Genomic DNA, 20038 nt, shown 5'->3' with positions numbered 1-20038 from the left:
CAGACCCCTAGATACACCCCTGATCGGAATTCCCGGGAGTACCTACTGGGAGAGAGGCCACAACAGTGGGGATACTTTATAGATGTACCAGATAGACCAGAGTCGGGGACAACATGTGACTATTGCTGTATATCAGAGTCTTACAGACTGCAGCATCTTCTCTCCCTGATTCGTCTATCTCTTATCCCATCCGTTGTGTCCTCACTGCATTTTACAATCGTTCCAGCCCCTTAGTGTATCCACAGCATTGTGCTCCGGCCTTCATCCTTTCCTGATGGGATAGTGTACCTGGGCGATGCCGTTTTACACTTGCACCATACTAGGGGTACCTCGTAGCCTTGTAAGCGCAAGCTTGTGTTGGGAAATGCACTAACCGTCCCGGGCAGGTGCAAGTCTTTTCACTCATTTGAAACACATAAATTATAGGACAATGATGGACAATCCGTAATGATTACTCTGGCAGGGGACAGTAGCTGGAGAACCACGTTGCCTGCCCCAATCTGGGCAAAGAGGACGTAGAGCTGCAATAGACACAGACCAGAGAAAGGAAGAGCCCACCGCAAATGAACAGCACCACAGTAACCTTCACCTCTACCTGCAAAGGGGGGGCAGCCTGGAAGGAGAATGAGAGGACACTGCTGGCTGATCGCAAATAATGGCTGCTGGGCTCTTTCTAATATGTCTGAAACTGAGAAGCCCCACTAGGAATGAGATGCTGAAGGAGTGACACCCCATCCCAGGACTCCGTGCTTAGTTGGGGGCTGCCATGACAGGTAGTCCAAACCCTCTCTGAAACAGCAACAGGGGCCTTACACCCACCTTGTATATGCAAGCCCCAAAGCTAGGAGAGGACCACGGACGCTGCTCCAATCATCCTAGAACCCCCTACACCAATACCTCTCTTCTCCAGCCATTGACTGTCAATAATACACTTACCAGGACAAATCATTGGCTGCCCTACGGCGGCTCTGGGGGTTATTTTAAAAAGACTGAGCTTCCAGGTTACAGAGGCAGAGGAGCTGGCGCTTTAATAGGCCAAACTGAGAGGTCCCCAGTCTCCTACAGAACTCTATACCCAGGGGTACATTTACTAAAGGTCAATTTTAATCGATTTTTATCGGTTTCATATTGTATTAGATCTATGTTGTGTTCTTGGGGCTAAAACGTACATTTACTAACATTTAAAAATCAATGTAAAAAAAAATAATTCTCTGTCATCTGCTGTTTGTCAGTAAACCTATGCGACCTGCTATATCCAGGTAGACTAGCTGTAGCCAGAATGGTTCTAGCACCCAGGAAAGGTGGTAGAAATCCAGGCCCATTGAAATGAATGTAGCCATCCAGTCCCACACAGGCTGAGTACCCCGGTGTGAGGGGAAGCAGTTGATTTACCAGCAGTCCCATAATCCCAACAGCCATTGACCGTCAATCAAAATACAGACACTGTCAAAATATCAACATTCATTATGCGTTCAAAATGCCGACATTTGACATGCCAACATGCATTTTTAAGGAATTTTTGCCCCAAAACAAACTTGTTCATACTTTACCATCCCAGTGGACCTGGAAAGGGAATATAATAGTGGTCCGAGCGCAGGGAGGGGATGTGGTACACTTAAACAGTGTCCATACCCCCCCCCCCCCCCCCTCGGAAAAACTCATGTCGGTATTTTGACATGTTGGCATTTCATATGTTGGTATTCTGACTATGGGGTCTATTCAATTCTTGTCGGAAAACATGTGGATTGGCGGAGTAGCTGCGGATCCACGAATTTTCAGAGTTTCCGACAGGTTTTTGGCCCGTTTTCGACAATGCCTATTCGACTTTAAAAAAAAAAAAAGTCGGATCGGCATTGTTGAAAATGGGCAAAAACCTGTCGGGGAATGTCCGCAAATTGAATAGTGCAGTGTCGGAGAGAATCCGACACTAATTGAATATACCTATGTCGGCATTTTGAACATGTCGGCATAATGATTGTCCGTATTTTGACTAGGTCAGTGGCTGTTGGGATTATGACCGTCGGTAAATCATACTGAACCCGGTGTGAGGAAGCGGTTTCCCCAGCAGATAATCACCCGCGTAAAATGCACCCAGAATGTTTCTGTGCGTTTCTAAGCAGCAAACATAGGACAGCGGAGAAAGAAGTGGGAAGAAGGTACAACTACTCGTACACTTGTGGTGTCTGAGCAGGAAGTCAGCTGATCAACCAGGAAACATTGCTTGCATAACATACGTCTTTATTGTCACCCACTAGTGTGCGTCATCCGTACTGTGATCTGGTGACCGGCTTCAATAAAGAGAAACGCATTCTGCACAGCCCTCGCTATCAGCAGTCCTTACTAAGCAGCGCCGTGTCCACCAGGCTGCGTTGTAACCACAGACGCTGATCTTTCTCCAGCATGATCATGTTGGCGTGGTGGCCCTGACGACAGCACTCTAAGAGTCTCGGGCACTTTATGTAATGGAGCTGTCTGCACTGGCCGCACCGGTAATGGGGCAGCTGCCCTGGCTGTAGGCAGACGTGCAGCTGGTGTTTCTTCTCCTCCTCTTCCCTCACAGCTTCTAACTTCTCCGATGCGGTCAGTTGGGTTACCCGATGTCCAAAGTCCTTGCACCCCCTGACAATGGAGCAAGAGGAGCTGTGAAACGCGTGACAGTCTGCGCAGCGCAGCTGAAGGGTCTTTTCAATGAACACGCAGTCATGCATGGTGAACTCCACCGGCGGCCCTGGGATGTAGTCTGGGCGGTCATCCACGGGCTGAAGATTTCCGGGGGGCTTCGTATGAACAAGGCGCTCCGCCACCGTTCTGCAGCACCCATTTGCATGCCGATCCCAACGTTCATGACACTGGTCGCAGGACTCTGGACGGAACAAAGGAGCGTCACCGCTGGAATCTCTGCAATCACTTTGGTAAATATCCAGAGTCGCCGGGGACTTTGGGGCCTGTACGGTCAGTTTCCTCAACCTCTCTATACAGTCAGCTTCACCTCGCCAGCTCCTCCTCTCACGCATGAGGTCCGTCCCAGACACCAGTGGGGATTCTGAGCATAAGACGATGTCGGCTAGGATGCGGCACTCCAGCTGAGCAGCCACAAAGCCCAAGGCGGCTACTAGGAGGGTGTGTGGGGCAGGCTGGACCTGTACCGCTAGGCACACCCCATATTCCTGGGGTTCATACCCTAACTTACTGAGAGCAAAGTAAATTGCGTCCTGAGGGAGGGCTGCTTCCAGCACGTGTACGTAATGCCCAGAGTATGTCTGCAAGAGAGAACAGGGCGTATTAGGCACCGGTCATGCTACAAAATATAGTGCGCATGCGCAGACGCGAATTTATGCATTTTCCTCTGCACAGCTTCATACAGAACTTGGACGGATTTGTGTTTCCATGAATGTAAGCGCATGAGACCGCCCTGTCTTACGAGACTGTTCATTTAATGCTCCGTGTGATTCTGAGTTGTGCGTGCAGACTGTGGGTCCCTTGCATTTAGCATAGAGTGTGCGCGTGGAGGAAGGACGCCTGTGACAGACAGATTCCTCGCATCTACCAAGGGGGGGCACAATTTCCGATACTACCGATGACTGTTGCAACAGCCGGCGTGAAATCGGTGGGCGGAGCGGGTTCCTGCTTGCAGACACACAAACCCCCGCATTAGCCCTACGTAATCCTGCATTAGCGTAAGGGAGTAACTGTGGCTTCTGCAGCGGCCCGCAACTACACACTCCGCCCACAACTAAGATTTAGCAAACAAAAATTCTGTAAAATAATGCATTATAATTTCAGGGCAGATTTTAGTATGAAAATTTCCGTGTAGAATCCTACATTTTGCTGTTTTTGAAAGGGGATTCATACTGAAGCAAGCACCTCAGCATATTTTATATATATATAAATTTAATTCGGTGTGAAAATAACTTTTTGGCTCATTTTGGGTAGATAGTATTTGACATGTTGGTAGAGAAAACAGACTTTTTTTGAAAGTTCAAAGGGGGTCATTCCGAGTTGATCGCTAGTGAAAAATGTTCGCAGCGGAGCGATTAAGTGAAAATGCGGCACTTCTGCGTATGCGGCGCAGTGCGCACGCGCGACGTACTTTCACAACGGGCAATGTATTTTTACACAAGGTTTAGCGACGCTTTTCAGTCGCAATGGCAGCCGCAGAGTGATTGACAGGAAGAGGGCGTTTCTGGGTGTCAACTGATCGTTTTCAGGGAGTGTTCGAAAAAACGCAGGCGTGGCAGAAAAAACGCAGGTGTGGCTGGGCGAACGCAGGGCGTGTTTGTGACGTCAAATCCGGAACTGAATGGTCTGAAGTGATCGCAAGCGCTGAGTAGGTCTGGAGCTACTCTAAAACTGCACACATTTTTTTTTGTAGCCGCTCTGCGATCCTTTCGTTCGCACGTCTGCTAAGCTAAAATACACTCTCAGTGGGCGGCGGCATAGCGTTTGCACGGCTGCTAAAAACAGCTAGCGAGCGATCAACTTGGAATGACCCCCAAAGTCTTCTGAAAAAAAAAACAACAAGGATTAATGTACGTGGCTACTCCATGAAAAAATAAAAAATACTACTGATATTGATGTTGGAATGTCACCAGCTCAAAAACTGCTAAAATGGGTTCAGCACAGGGGGGCTAAATAGCAAACGTTCACATGCAGTAACACATTGTGACATTTCTGAGGTTTCCCGCAGAGGTGGATAGGGGTTAACATCATCATCAAAAGGAGAAAGTCCTTTCTGGGAAGCTGTTTGGGGACTATGGGTTCTATTTGCTAAACCAGAGATAAAGTACCAGCCAACCAGCTCCTTTTTATAAACCCAGAGGGAGATATATGATAGCGGTATGGACCGTGCCGCTATAGCACTTCCTGTTCTGTGTCATTACCCAGATGAAGAAGAAAGCCACGGCGACAAAGTTTATTCACTCCCCCGTCCGGCCATCCCCACTAGAGCACACAACGCATCAGCCTAGTGCTGATACGCTGCGTCTCTTCCCCGGCCGGCTGCACAGGGCATGCGTGAGATCTCGCTACTCTTACGAAATCTCACATGCAGGCCTGAGCCGGCAGCCGCCACAGCCAGGGACCGCTCTGTCCCTGGCTGTGGTGATTGGGCAATGACATCTGCAGCTGTCGAAATCAATAGCTGAGGTATCTGAATGGTCAGTGCCACTGACTGTTCATACATTGGACCCGGATAGCAGCGCCAATAACTATGCGCCCGTTACTGAGCACACTGCCACTGTCATACATGGGAGAGAAGCGGTATCAGTGCACATAATGTGTGCTGCTACCACTTCTACCCCATATCACCGGATCATACATCTGCAACCCAGTCTGTAACATGACAGGAGCTGATTGGCTGATACTTTATCTCTGTCTACTTTATCTCTCTCCAGGGCTTAGTAAATAGACCCCTATGTGTTTTATCCTGCTGTAACTGACCTGCCCTCAACACTGCCATAACACGCTCATTGAATGGACCATTGCCGCCTGCACTACTAGCCACATGTCAGGAACGGCCAACACTCTTCTACATTTCTGATACTGCGTGTCATATTGTGCGCACACTGTGTAAAGCAGGTGCCATAGGCAGAGCCGGATTATAGGAGGGGCGACAGGGGCGGTCGTCCCGAGGACCCCACACACTGTCCCCAGTCTCTGCACTATCACTGGTGCCCGCATTCAGCAGCGCTAATAATAATCAGTCTCCTGCCGGGCCGACTGCTGAGATACCATCGGCTCCAGCTAGGGTCACGTCCGGGGGCCGTTTGCGGGAAGATAATCACCCACGAGGCGCATAGAATCATGTACTCTTTTCCTTTTTCCCCATTCGAGACAGAGAGGGAGCTGCAGAAACCGTCCTCTCTCTCCCTGTGCATGCATGAACACCGTTATATATTATAGTATTTGAAAGGAGCCCCCACAAGAAGGTTGCCAGGGGGCCCTTAATCCGGCCCTGGTCGTAGGAGTTTTTAGGAAATTGTGCTCATGAGCAATGGCAAAAAAAATCTCTCAACTATATGAATGTTGTGCATGTGGGTCTGAATCAGGCCGTATATGTTAGCAGGGCCCTTCTGCCCACTGGGCCCAAGGCGGGAGCCTAAACCGCCTAATGGATGTTCCAGTTCTTATCCATTAAATTATTTACATTTATCTAAAATTTTAGATAAAATAGCCTTGTGTTGAGTCCTTATAAGGACAGGGCAGGCTGCCCGTGGATGAATATTCTATGGAAGCACAGTGGCATTACCCACACATCTACTCTAGTGACGAATAGTAATGTCTCACTCACCTTTATAGTATGAAACTCTTTCCTCCATGGAGTAAGATAAAGATGGAGTGCGGCCTGCTCAAGAGTCTGAAAGGCGTCAGCCAGATCATTCAAGGCTGGGAGCAAGTCTGCTTTGTTCTGGAGGCCACTGGCAATCAAGATGAAGGCGTCACTGTGGAGAGAGCTGTGTAAGTCCGGGTCTTCCAGAATACTCTGTCTCAGCCGGGTCATTAGCTCCAGGTCTGTGCACGGTGCACAACCATACAGAGTAGAGGCACCGAGTAACCAGCTACTGTACTGAGCAAGTAGGGATTCTGCGCTCATCCTAGGAGAACAATGAGATCAGGGGTTAGGCTTCCAATCAGTGATATGTGTTATTATCCTGAAGACAGAACGGTCATCTCAGGGACACTTTCTTACTTTACACTGACTATTCTCCAGTTCTTTTAAGTCACCTTTAGTGCCCCCCAGTCTAATAAACTACTCTACCAGTAGTGACAGTGCCCCCCACTCTAATAAACCACTCTACCAGTAGTGACAGTGCCCCCCCCAGTCTAATAAACCACTCTACCAGTAGTGCCAGTGCCCCCCAGTCTAATAAACCACTCTACCATTAGTGTCAGTGCCCCCCCAGTCTAATAAACTACTCTACCAGTAGTGACAGTGCCCCCCCCCCCACTCTAATAAACCACTTTACCAGTAGTGACAGTGCCCCCAGTCTAATAAACCACTCTACCAGTAGTAACAGTGCCCCCCAGTCTAATAAACCACTCTACCAATAATGACAGAGCCCCCCCAGTCTAATAAACCACTCTACTAGTAGTGACAGTGCCCCCCCAGTCTAATAAACCACTCTACCAGTAGTGACAGTGCCCCCCCAGTCTAATAAACCACTCTACCAGTAGTGACAGTGCCCCCAGTCTAATAAACCACTCTACCAGTAGTGACAGAGCCCCCCAGTCTAATAAACCACTCTACCAATAGTGCCAGTGCCCCCCAGTCTAATAAAACACTCTACCAGTAGTGACAGTGCCCCCCCCCCAGTCTAATAGACCACTCTACCAGTAGTGACAGAGCCCCCTCCCAGTCTAATAAACCACTATACCAGTAGTGACAGTGCCCCCTAGTCTAATAAACCACTCTACCAGTAGTGGCAGTGCCCCCCAGTCTAATAAACCACTCTACCAGTAGTGACAGTGCCCCCCACTCTAATAAACCACTCTACCAGTAGTGACAGTGCCCCCCCAGTCTAATAAACCACTCTACCAGTAGTGCCAGTGCCCCCCAGTCTAATAAACCACTCTACCATTAGTGACAGTGCCCCCCCAGTCTAATAAACCACTCTACCAGTAGTGACAGTGCCCCCCCAGTCTAATAAACCACTCTACCAGTAGTGCCAGTGCCCCCCAGTCTAATACACCACTCTACCAGTAGTGACACTGCCCCCCCCCCCCAGTCTAATAAACCACTCTACCAGTAGTAACAGTGCCCCAGTCTAATAAACCACTCTACCAATAATGACAGAGCCCCCCCCCCCCCGTCTAATAAACCACTCTACTAGTAGTGACAGTGCCCCCCAGTCTAATAAACCACTCTACCAGTAGTGACAGTGCCCCCCCCAGTCTAATAAACCACTCTACCAGTAGTGACAGTGCCCCCAGTCTAATAAACCACTCTACCAGTAGTAACAGTGCCCCCAGTCTAATAAACCACTATACCAGTAGTGACAGTGACCCCTAGTCTAATAAACCACTCCACCAGTAGTGACAGTGCCCTCCAGTCTAATAAACCACTCTACCAGTAGTGGCAGTGCCCCCCAGTCAAATAAACCACTCTACCAGTAGTGACAGTGCCCCCCACTCTAATAAACCACTACCATTAGTGCCAGTGCCCCCCAGTCTAATAAACCACTCTACCAGTAGTGACAGAGCCCCCCCAGTCTAATAAACCACTCTACCAGTAGTGACAGTGCCCCCCAGTCTAATAAACCACTCTACCAGTAGTGACAGTGCCCTCTAGTCTAATAAACCACTCTACCAGTAGTGACAGTGCCCTCCAGTCTAATAAACCACTCTACCAGTAGTGGCAGTGCCCCCCAGTTTAATAAATCACTCTACCAATAGTGGCAGTGCCCCCTAGTCTAATAAACCACTCTAGCAGTAGCAACAGTGCCTTCCAGTCTAATAAACCACTCTACCAATAGTGACAATGCCCCCCCCCAGTCTAATAAACCACTCTAGCAGTAGTGCCAGTGCCCCCCAGTATAATAAACCACTCTAGCAGTAGTGCCAGTCCCCCCAGTCTATTAAACCACTCTAGCAGTAGTGACAGTGCCCCCTAGTCTAATAAACCACTCTACCAGTAGTGCCAGTGCCCCCCAGTCTAATAAACTACTCTACCAGTAGTGACAGTGCCCTCCAGTCTAATAAATCACTCTACCTGTAGTGACACTGCCCCCCCCCAGTCTAATAAACCACTCTACCAGTAGTGACAGTGCCCCCCCAGTCTAATAAACCACTCTACCAGTAGTGACAGTGCCCTCCAGTCTAATAAACCACTCTACCTGTAGTGACAGTGCCCCTCCAGTCTAATAAACCACTCTACCAGTAGTGACAGTGCCCCCCAGTCGAATAAACCACTCTAGCAGTAGTGACAGTGCCCCCCCCAGTCTAATAAACCACTCTACCAGTAGTGACAGTGTCCTCCCCAGTCTAATAAACCATTCTACAAGTAGTGACAATGCACCTCAGTCTAATAAACCACTCTACCAGTAGTGACAGTGTCCTCTAGTCTAATAAATTACTCTACCTGTAGTGACAGTGCCCCCCCCCCCCAGTCTAATAAACCATTCTACAAGTAGTGACAGTGCCCCTCAGTCTAATAAACCACTCTACCAGTAGTGACAGTGCCCTCTGGTCTAATAAACCACTCTACCAGTATTGACAGTGCCCCATAGTCTAATAAACCACTCTACCAGTAGTGCCAGTGCCCCCGTCTAATAAACTACTCTACCAGTAGTGACAGTGCCCGCCAGTCTAATAAACCACTCTACCTGTAGTGACAGTGCCCCCCCAGTCTAATAAACCACTACCAGTAATGACAGTGCCCCCCAGTCTAATAAACCACACTACCAGTAGTGACAGTGCCCTCCAGTCTAATAAACCACTCTACCTGTAGTGACAGTGCCCTCTGGTCTAACAAACCACTCTACCAGTAGTGACAGTGCCCCCCAGTCTAAGAAACCACTCTAGCAGTAGTGACAGTGCCCCCAGTTTAATAAACCACTCTACCAGTAGTGACAGTTTAATTTAAACATGCTTGGGATAGGCATATGAATATCCTTACAAAGAATTAAGGTTAAAAAAGGGTTGAGATTGCCTAAAGGATAAAATAAAAAAGGGGCAGACTAGATGGGCCAAGTGGTTCTTATCTGCCGTCAAATTCTATGTTTCTATGACAGTGCCCCCCCATTCTAATAAACCACTCTACCAGTAGTGACAGTGCCCCCCCCCCCCCGACTAATAAACCACTCTACCAGTAGTGACAGTGTCCTCCAGTCTAATAAACCACTCTACCTGTAGTAACAGTGCCCCCCACCAGTCTAATAAACCATTCTACAAGTAGTGACAGTGCCCCTCAGTCTAATAAACCACTCTACCAGTAGTAACAGTGCCCTCTGGTCTAATAAACCACTCTACCAGTAGTGACAGTGCCCTCCAGTCTAATAAACCACTCTACCAGTAGTGACAGTGCTCCACAGTCTAATAAAACACTCTAGCAGTAGTGACAGTGCCCCCCAGTCTAATAAACCACTCTACCAGTAGTGACAGTGCCCCCCCAGTCTAATAAACCACTCTACCAGTAGTGACAGTGCCCCCCCCCCCAGTCTAATAAACCACTCTACCAGTAGTGACAGTGCTTCACAGTCTAATAAACCACTCTACCAGTAGTGACAGTGCCCTCCAGTCTAATAAACCACTCTACCTGTAGTGACAGTGCCCCCCCAGTCTAATAAACCACTCTACCAGTAGTGACAGTGCCCCCAGTCTAATAAACCACTCTAGCAGTAGTGACAATGCCTCCCAGTCTAATAAACCACTCTACCAGTACAGACAGTGCCTCCCAGTCTAATAAACCATTCTACCAGTAGTGGCAGTGCCTCCCACTCTAATAAACCCTCTACCAGTGGTGACAGTGCCCCCCAGTCTAATAAACCACTCTAGCAGCAGTGCCAGTGTCCCCCAGTCTAATAAACCACTATACCAGTAGTGACAGTGCCTCCAGTCTAATAAACCTCTCTACCAGTAGTGACAGTGCCCCCCAGTCTAATAAAGACTCTACCAGTGACAATCCCCCCCCCCAGTCTAATAAACCACTCTACCAGTAGTGACAGTGCCCTCTAGTCTAATAAACCACTCTACCAGTAGTGACAGTGCCCTCTAGTCTAATAAACCACTCTACCAGTAGTGACAGTGCCCCCCAGTCTAATAATCCACTCTACCAGTAGTGACAGTGCCCCCCCTGTCTAATAAACCACTCTACCAGTAGTGACAGTGCTCCCCCCCAGTCTAATAAGCCACTCTACCAGTAGTGACAGTGCCCCCCCCCCCAGTCTAATAAACCACTATACCAGTAGTGACAGTGCCCTCCAGTCTAATAAACCACTATACCAGTAGTGACAGTGCCCCCCAGTCTAATAAACCACTCTACCAGTAGTGACAGTGCCCCCCCCCCAGTCTAATAAACCACTCTACCAGTAGTGACAGTGCCCCCCCAGTCTAATAAACCACTATACCAGTAGTGACAGTGCCCTCCAGACTAATAAACCACTCTAGCAGTAGTGACAGTGCCCCCCACTCTAATAAACCACTCTACCAGTAGTGACAGTGCCCCCCAGTCTAATAAACCACTCTACCAGTAGTGACAGTGCCCTCCAGTCTAATAAACCACTCTACCAGTAGTGACAGTGCTCCCTCCAGTCTAATAAACCACTCTACCAGTAGTGACAGTGCCCCCCAGTCTAATAAACCACTCTACCAGTAGTGACAGTGCCCCCGTCTAGTAAGCCACTCTACCTGTGGTGACAGTGCCCCCCACGTACCACCTCACTGAACGCTGGGCCTGATTGATATTTGCACGCAATGCTCATGTTTACCCAGTGCAGCAATTATCGGTCCATCACACTGCGCATGGGCCTAGGAACTTATGTGAGGCCGCGTGCAGTGAGGATTCAATCGCAAGTGGCGGTAAAAATGCGGGCATGGCGTGGCTATTTCAGGGCCTCTCTCTGCCTATATATGTGATGTCGTGCTCAGAAAACATGCGCCAGCGTCTCAGTTCCTGCAGCCAGTCTCCGCGACCATAGAGATACAGAGATGGTCGATTACGGGTGAATCTGCGAGTGCTACTGCGTGCGTGAAAGCAGATGCGCATGGCGTTCATGTACAAATTGGAATCAGCCCACTATGTGGCCCGTCCATCTCTGAGCAAGAAGACCAGGCGAGCGGCGCACGGCAGACTGTGAGCACGCACGGGCTAGCCAGTCACCTCCCCAGCATTACAGGGATAAAGTAGCATTGGCAGCATCTAATCTTGTGAAAAATAAGAATTTACTTACCGATAATTCTATTTCTCGGAGTCCGTAGTGGATGCTGGGGTTCCTGAAAGGACCATGGGGAATAGCGGCTCCGCAGGAGACAGGGCACAAAAAAGTAAAGCTTTTACCAGATCAGGTGGTGTGCACTGGCTCCTCCCCCTATGACCCTCCTCCAGACTCCAGTTAGGTACTGTGCCCGGACGAGCGTACACAATAAGGGAGGCAATTTGAATCCCGGGTAAGACTCATACCAGCCACACCAATCACACCGTACAACTTGTGATCTAAACCCAGTTAACAGTATGATAACAGAAAGAGCCTCTTAAAGATGGCTCCTTAACAATATAACCCGAATTTGTTAACAATAACTATGTACAGTATTGCAGATAATCCGCACTTGGGATGGGCGCCCAGCATCCACTACGGACTCCGAGAAATAGAATTATCGGTAAGTAAATTCTTATTTTCTCTATCGTCCTAAGTGGATGCTGGGGTTCCTGAAAGGACCATGGGGATTATACCAAAGCTCCCAAACGGGCGGGAGAGTGCGGATGACTCTGCAGCACCGAATGAGAGAATTCCAAGTCCTCTTTTGCCAGGGTATCAAATTTGTAGAATTTTACAAACGTGTTTTCCCCCGACCACGTAGCTGCTCGGCAGAATTGTAATGCCGAGACCCCTCGGGCAGCCGCCCAAGATGAGCCCACCTTCCTTGTGGAATGGGCCTTAACAGATTTAGGCTGTGGCAGGCCTGCCACAGAATGAGCAAGTTGAATTGTGTTACAAATCCAACGAGCAATCGTCTGCTTAGAAGCAGGGGCACCCAACTTGTTGGGTGCATATAGTATCAACAGCGAGTCAGATTTTCTGACTTCAGCCGTCCTTGAAATGTATATTTTTAAGGCTCTGACAACGTCCAACAACTTGGAGTCCTCCAAGTCGCCAGTGGCCGCAGGCACCACAATAGGTTGGTTCAGGTGAAACGCTGATACCACCTTAGGGAGAAAATGCGGACGAGTCCTCAGTTCTGCCCTATCCGAATGGAAGATTAGATAAGGGCTTTTATAAGATAAAGCCGCCAATTCAGATACTCTCCTGGCGGAAGCCAGGGCCAGTAACATAGTCACTTTCCATGTGAGATATTTAAAATCCACCTTTTTCAATGGTTCAAACCAATGGGATTTGAGGAAATCTAAAACTACATTTAGATCCCACGGTGCCACCGGAGGCACCACAGGAGGCTGTATATGCAGTACTCCTTTAACAAAAGTCTGTACCTCAGGAACTGAGGCCAATTCTTTTTGGAAGAATATTGACAGGGCCGAAATTTGAACCTTAATAGATCTCAATTTGAGACCCCTAGACAATCCTGATTGTAGGAAATGTAGGAAACGACCCAGTTGAAATTCCTCCGTCGGAACACTCCGATCCTCGCACCACGCGACATATTTTCGCCAAATGCGGTGATAATGTTTCGCGGTGACTTCCTTCCTTGCCTTAATCAAGGTAGGAATGACTTCTTCTGGAATGCCTTTCCCTTTTAGGATCTGGCGTTCAACCGCCATGCCGTCAAACGCAGCCGCGGTAAGTCTTGAAAGAGACAGGGACCCTGTTGTAGCAGGTCCCTTCTCAGAAGTAGAGGGCACGGGTCGTCCGTGACCAACTCTTGAAGTTCCGGGTACCAAGTCCTTCTTGGCCAATCCGGAGCCACTAGTATTTCTTACTCCTCCTCACCGTATAATCTTCAATACCTTTGGTATGAGAGGCAGAGGAGGAAACACATATACTGATTTGTACACCCAAGGTGTTACCAGTGCGTCCACAGCTATTGCCTGTGGATCTCTTGACCTGGCGCAATACTTGTCCAGTTTCTTGTTGAGGCGAGACGCCATCATGTCTACCATTGGTCTTTCCCAACAGTTTATTAGCATGTGGAAGACTTCTGGATGAAGACCCCCCTCTCCCGGGTGTATATCGTGTCTGCTGAGGAAGTCTGCTTCCCAGTTGTCCACGCCCGGGAGGAACACTGCTGACAGTGCTATTACGTGATTCTCCGCCCAGCGAAGAATCTTGGCAGCTTCTGCCATTGCACTCCTGCTTCTTGTGCCGCCCTGTCTGTTTACATGGGCGACCGCCGTGATGTTGTCCGACTGAATCAACACCGGTTTTCCTTGCAGGAGTGGTTCCGCCTGGCTTAGAGCATTTTAGATTGCTCTTAGTACCAGAATGTTTATGTGAATAGACTTTTCCAGGTTCGTCCATACCCCCTGGAAGTTTCTTCCTTGTGTGACTGCTCCCCAACCTCTCAGGCTGGCGTCCGTGGTCACCAGGATCAAATCCTGTATGCCGAATCTGCGGCCCTCCAATAGATGAGCCTTTTGCAACCACCACAGAAGATATACCCTTGTCCTTGGCGACAGGGTTATTCGCAGGTGCATCTGAGGATGCGACCCTGACCATTTGTCCAACAGATCCCTTTGGAAAATTCTTGCATGGAATCTGCCGAATGGAATTGCTTCGTAAAAAGCCACCATTTTTCCCAGGACTCTTGTGCATTGATGTACAGACACCTTTCCTGGTTTTAGGAGGTTCCTGACAGGTCGGATAACTCCTTGGCTTTTTCCTCGGGAAGAAAAACCTTTTTCTGAACCGTGTCCAGAATCATCCCTAGGAACAGCAGACGTATCGTCGGAAAACAGCTGCGATTCTTGGAATATTTAGAATCCAGTCGTGCCGTCGAAGAACTACTTTAGATAGTGCTCTTCCGACCTCCAACTGTTCTCTGGAACTTGCCCTTTTTAGGTCGTGCAAGTAAGGGATAATTTAGATGCCTTTTTTCTTTGAAGAAACATCTTTTCGGCCATTACCTTGGTAAAAAGGCCCGGGGTGCCGTGGATAATTCAAACGGCATCGTCTGAAACTGATATTGACAGTTCTGTACCACGAACCAGAGGTACCCTTGATGAGAAGGACAAATTTTGGACATGGAGGTAATCCTTGATGTCCAGGGACACCATATAGTCCCCTTTTTTCCGGTTCGCTATCACTGCTCTGAGTGACTTTATCTCGATTTGAACCTTTTATGTAAGTGTTCAAAACATTTTAGATTTAGACTATGTGTCACCAAGCCGTCTGGCTTCAGTACCACAATATAGTGTGGAAAAATAATACCCTTTTCCTTGTCGTAGGAGGGGTACTTTGATTATCACCTGCTGGATATACAGCTTGTGAATTGTTTCCAATGCTGCCTCCCTGTCGGAGGGAGCCGTTGGTAAAGCAGACTTCAGGAAGCTGCGAGGAGAAGATGTCTCGACTCTCCAATCTTTACCCCTGGGATAATACTCGTACGATCTAGGGGTCAACTTGCGAGTGATCCCACTGCGCCCTGAGACTCTTGAGACTACCCCCCCACCTTGAGTCCGCTTGCACGGCCCCAGCGTCATGCTGAGGACTTGGCAGACGCGGTGGAGGGCTTCTTTTCCTGGGAAAGGGCTGCCTGCTGCAGTCTACTTCCCTTACCTCTATGTCTGGGCAGATATGACTGGCCTTTTGCCTGCATGCCCTCATGGGAAAGGAAAGATTGAGGCTGAAAAGACGGTGTCTTTTTTAGCTGAGATGTAACTTGGGGTAAAAAAGGTTGGATTTCCCAGCTGTTGCTGTGGTCCCCAGGTCCGATGGACCGACCCCCAAATAACTCCTTCCCTTTATACAGCAATACTTCCATCTGCCGTATGGGATCTGTATCACCTGACCACTGTCGTGTCCCTGACATCTTCTGGGAGATATGGACAACGCACTTATCTTGATGCCAGAGAGCAAATATCCCTCTGTGCATCTCACATACATATATATAGAATGCATCCTATTAAATGCTCTACATGAATAAAATATTTTCAGTCAGGGAATCCGACCAAGCCAACCCAGCACTGCATCTCCAGGCTGATGGCGATCGCTGGTCGCAGTATAACCACCGTATGTGTGTATATACTTTTTAGGATATTTTTCCAGCTTCCTATCAGCTGGCTCCTTGAGGGCGGCCGTATCTGGAGACGGTAACGCCACTTGATAAGCGTGTGAGCGCCTTATCACCCTAAGGGGTGTTTCCCAACGTACCCTAATTTCTGGCGGGAAAGGGTATAACGCCAATATTTGCTATCGGGGTAACCCTACGCATCATCACACACTTCATTTTATTTTATCTGATTCAGGAAAAACTACAGGTAGTTTTTTCACTCCCACATAATACCCTTTCTTGTGGTACTTGTAGTATCAGAAACACGTAACACCTCCTTCATTGCCCTTAACGTGTGGCCCTAATGAGAAATACGTTTGTTTATTCACCGTCGACACTGTATTCAGTGTCCGTGTCTGTGTCTGTGTCGACCGACTGAGGTAAATGGGCGTTTTTAAAACCCCTGACGGTGTTTCTGAGACGCCTGGACCGGTCCTAATAGATTGTCGGCCGTCTCATGTCGTCAACCGACCTTGCAGCGTGTTGACATTCTCACGTAATTCTCTAAATAAGCCATCCATTCCTGTGTCGACTCCCTAGAGAGTGACATCACCATTACAGGCAATTTCTCCGCCTCCTCACCAACATCGTCCTCATACATGTCGACACACACGTACCGACACACAGCACACACACCGGGAATGCTCTGACAGAGGACAGGACCCACTAGCCCTTTGGGGAGACAGAGGGAGAGTCTGCCAGCACACACCAAAAACGCTATAATTATATAGGGACAACCTTATATAAGTGTTTCTCCCTTATAGCATCTTTTATATATATACAATATCGCCAAAATCAGTGCCCCCCCTCTCTGTTTTAACCCTGTTTCTGTAGTGCAGTGCAGGGGAGAGCCTGGGAGCCTTCTCTCCAGCTTTTCTGTGAGAGAAAATGGCGCTGTGTGCTGAGGAGATAGGCCCCGCCCCTTTTTCGGCGGCCTCGTCTCCCGCTATTTTTGAAGTTAGGCAGGGGTTAAATATCTCCATATAGCCTCTGTGGGCTATATGTGAGGTATTTTTTGCCTCTAATAAGGTTTTTATTTGCCTCTCAGAGCGCCCCCCCCAGCGCTCTGCACCCTCAGTGACTGTTGTGTGAAGTGTGCTGAGAGGAAAATGGCGCACAGCTGCAGTGCTGTGCGCTACCTTTATGAAGACTCAGGAGTCTTCAGCCGCCGATTTTGGACCTCTTCTCTCTTCAGCGTCTGCAAGGGGGCCGGCGGCGCGGCTCCGGTGACCATCCAGGCTGTACCTGTGATCGTCCCTCTGGAGCTAGTGTCCAGTAGCCAAGCAGCAAATCCACTCTGCACGCAGGTGAGTTCACTACTTCTCCCCTAAGTCCCTCGTTGCAGTGATCCTGTTGCCAGCAGGACTCACTGTAAAGTAAAAAACCTAAGCTAAACTTTCTCTAAGCAGCTCTTTAGGAGAGCCACCTAGATTGCACCCTTCTCGTTCGGGCACAAAATCTAACTGGAGTCTGGAGGAGGGTCATAGGGGGAGGAGCCAGTGCACACCACCTGATCTGGTAAAAGCTTTACTTTTTTGTGCCCTGTCTCCTGCGGAGCCGCTATTCCCCATGGTCCTTTCAGGAACCCCAGCATCCACTTAGGACGATAGAGAAAATACAACCTTATAATATACAATATCAATATAAAATAACACACATAAAATACAGCAGGCACAATCCTGGAATGGGACTGCCAGTCCAGATATTAACATTTATCAATATCTTCCAGCACGGAAGCAATCCTAGCGCTGCAGTGCCAGGGAAGCAGGAAACCCTTTGATGTCGCTCAATGAGCATGTAAGAGGAAACTGCAACACTTTCCTGACACACTGCCCTGATGTATCATTCCAAGCAGCAGTGATACATTTCCCAGCACCAGAGACACCCTGATACACCTGCTGCTGTGAGGATACATAGTCATTACTAGCGGGATTACCATAAAACCAGGTGAAATGCAGGCTTGTAGTCAGCCAGCCCCAGAACCTGTGTAATTCATATGTGTCTCAGGTTAAAGGGACAGTATGGTAAGACTAGCTGTTGATGCAGAAGGTGTCCGTATCAGAGGCGTCACCCGGGGGTAATACATTACACAGCATGCACCCAGCAGCTGTGACATAGGCAGAAAGCTGTGCACTCACTCGGCTCCGTCCAAGGCTCCTGGGAAGTATGTATTCCTGCCGAGGACTTCTTTCCTCCTTGCCGGCAACCCTCCCACAGGTGCAGCACTCGATCGCACTGGTCTGAGGCAGGCTGCTTAATGGATCCGGATCTCTCAGTAACTCTCAGACTTGCCAACTTTTGAAAACTAGTTTCAGGGAGATTATACTCGGTAGCGTGCTGCACTGTTCTTGCGTCATGTCACGCTCCACCGCAAGAGCGTGTCTGTTGCAAGATGTTTCTGTAAAACATTAGTATCAATTTATGAAGTTTTGATACTAACGTTGCTGCCTGCAGTTCTGGATTTTCATACCCTCCAACATTTTACACGTAAAAACCGGGACAAATTAGAAAAGGGGGCGTGGTCATTGGGTAAAGGGCACGCCCCTTTTCCTATACTTTCAATGGAAGCTTGGAGAGCCAAAAATCGGTACAGACCACAAACAAAAAGGTCCCTGTACCTGCCAAAAAGGTGCAGCTGGACGGTATGAATTTCTGGTTTGCAATATATATTTGCTATGATATTTCTTTTCTTCTCACTCAGTACGATATATGTGACGCCCGTGCAATACATTCCAAATGCAATTTGACCTTGTGTGAATTCTTACTTCAACGATCATCTCTTGGTAAAAAAAAAAAAAAAAAAAGGATTTTCAACATTTTTCTTGTGTTGTCTTTTTTTGTGTGTTTGACTTTAGATTAGTAATAATGGTGGTCATTCCGAGTTGATCGCTCGCTAGCAGTTTTTAGCAGACGTGCAAACGCAAAGCCGCCGCCCCCTGGGAGTGTATCTTAGCTTAGCAGAAGTGCGAACGAAAGGATCGCAGAGCGGCTATAAAATAATTTTGTGCAGTTTTAGAGTAGCTCAAAACCTACTCAGCACTTGCGATCACTTCAGACTGTTCAGTTCCTGTTTTGACGTCACAATCACGCCCTGTGTTCGCCCAGCCACGCCTGCGTTTTTCCTGGCACGCCTGCGTTTTTTTGAACACTCCCTGAAACCTGTCAGTTGACACCCAGAAACGCCCACTTCATGTCAATCACTCTGCGGTCAGCAGTGCGACTGAAATGCATCGCTAGACCCTGTGTGAAACTACATCGGCCGTTGTGAAAGTACGTCGCGCGTGCGCATTGCGCCGCATGCACAGAAGTGCCGTTTTTTGCATCATCGCTGCGCAGCGAACATTTTCATCTAGCGATCAACTCGGAATGACCCCCATTATACGCCACAGATCAGACACACCAGCAGCTGAGATAATACGACACAGATTACAGGGGTCAGGCAAGCGGGTATGGGTCGTTGGGTCGACACAACTTAGGTCGACCACTATTGTCGACATGCATTAGGTTGACAAGTCACTATGTCGACAGGTCAAAAGGTCGACATGAGGTTTTTCTACTTTTTTTGGTGTCGTTTTCTTCGTAAAGTGACGAGGAACCCCAATTAGTGCGCCGTGTCCTCCACTCCGCTACCGCTGCGCTCGGCACAGGTTACCGTTCCCAATTGTAGTCCTCGTGGATCGTAAAGTATGAAAAAGTTCAAAAATGTAAAGAAAAATGTGAAAAACTCATGTCGACCTTTTAAACTGTCGACCTAGTACATGTCATCCTAATGACTGTCGACCTAAATGGTGTCGACCTAATGACCGTATCCCAAGCAAGCCACGCTCTATCCGGGATGCGGTTAAGATCCCGGCTGTCGGATTCACAGCAGTCGAAGTACCAACGTGGAATCCCGACGCCCGTCAAAATCCTGACACCAGAATACCGACCTGGTCAGGATACTGACACAGGAACTCCAACAGCCGGAATCTTGACCGTGGTAAGTATAGCATCCCAATTAGGGTTAGGGCCGGGGGGGGGGGGGGGGGGGGGTGTAGTGATAGGTTTAGCCGACACCGAGGAGGGGGGGGGGGTTTATGGTTAGACTGCAGGGAGGGGGGTTTAGGATTAGGCACCACCGGGGGAAGGTTAGGGTCAGGCTGCAGGGAGGGAAGGTTAGGGA

The 20038-nt window shown here is 48.7% G+C and overlaps 1 protein-coding gene across 2 annotated transcripts; it reads right to left on the bottom strand.

Moving 5' to 3' along the window:
- Positions 1 to 1848: 1848 nt before the first annotated feature.
- SPATA2L (spermatogenesis associated 2 like) lies at positions 1849 to 18118 on the bottom strand. Of its 2 annotated transcripts, none has more exons than XM_063945949.1 (3): positions 18015 to 18118; positions 6290 to 6593; positions 1849 to 3260 (listed from the first exon to the last, which is right to left on the bottom strand). In XM_063945949.1, the coding sequence occupies exons 2-3, from the start codon at positions 6590 to 6592 to the stop codon at positions 2328 to 2330; spliced, it is 1236 nt and encodes a 411-aa protein (XP_063802019.1). In that variant the 5' UTR covers position 6593; positions 18015 to 18118; the 3' UTR covers positions 1849 to 2327. The 2 variants fall into 2 exon arrangements, with proteins under 2 accessions (XP_063802019.1, XP_063802018.1); XM_063945948.1 differs by lacking the exon at positions 18015 to 18118 and adding an exon at positions 17813 to 17982 and having other exon boundaries at positions 1851 to 3260.
- Between the last annotated feature and the right edge of the window lie 1920 nt (positions 18119 to 20038).

The sequence above is a fragment of the Pseudophryne corroboree genome, chromosome 11, assembly GCF_028390025.1.
Source record: "Pseudophryne corroboree isolate aPseCor3 chromosome 11, aPseCor3.hap2, whole genome shotgun sequence".
Classification (NCBI taxonomy): domain Eukaryota; kingdom Metazoa; phylum Chordata; class Amphibia; order Anura; family Myobatrachidae; genus Pseudophryne; species Pseudophryne corroboree.
The sequence above is the reverse complement of the archived record's forward strand: the minus strand, read 5'-3'. Positions and strand labels throughout refer to the sequence as shown.

What these genes read in the sequence shown, in the direction of transcription:
- SPATA2L (XM_063945949.1), bottom strand. Translation starts at nt 6,592, where the DNA reads ATGAGCGCAGAATCCCTACTTGCTCAGTACAGTAGCTGGTTACTCGGT. An exon ending in AAGAGTTTCATACTATAAAG is followed by an intron (nt 3,261 to 6,289) that starts GTGAGTGAGACA and finishes TCTCTCTTGCAG; the next exon opens with ACATACTCTGGGCATTACGT.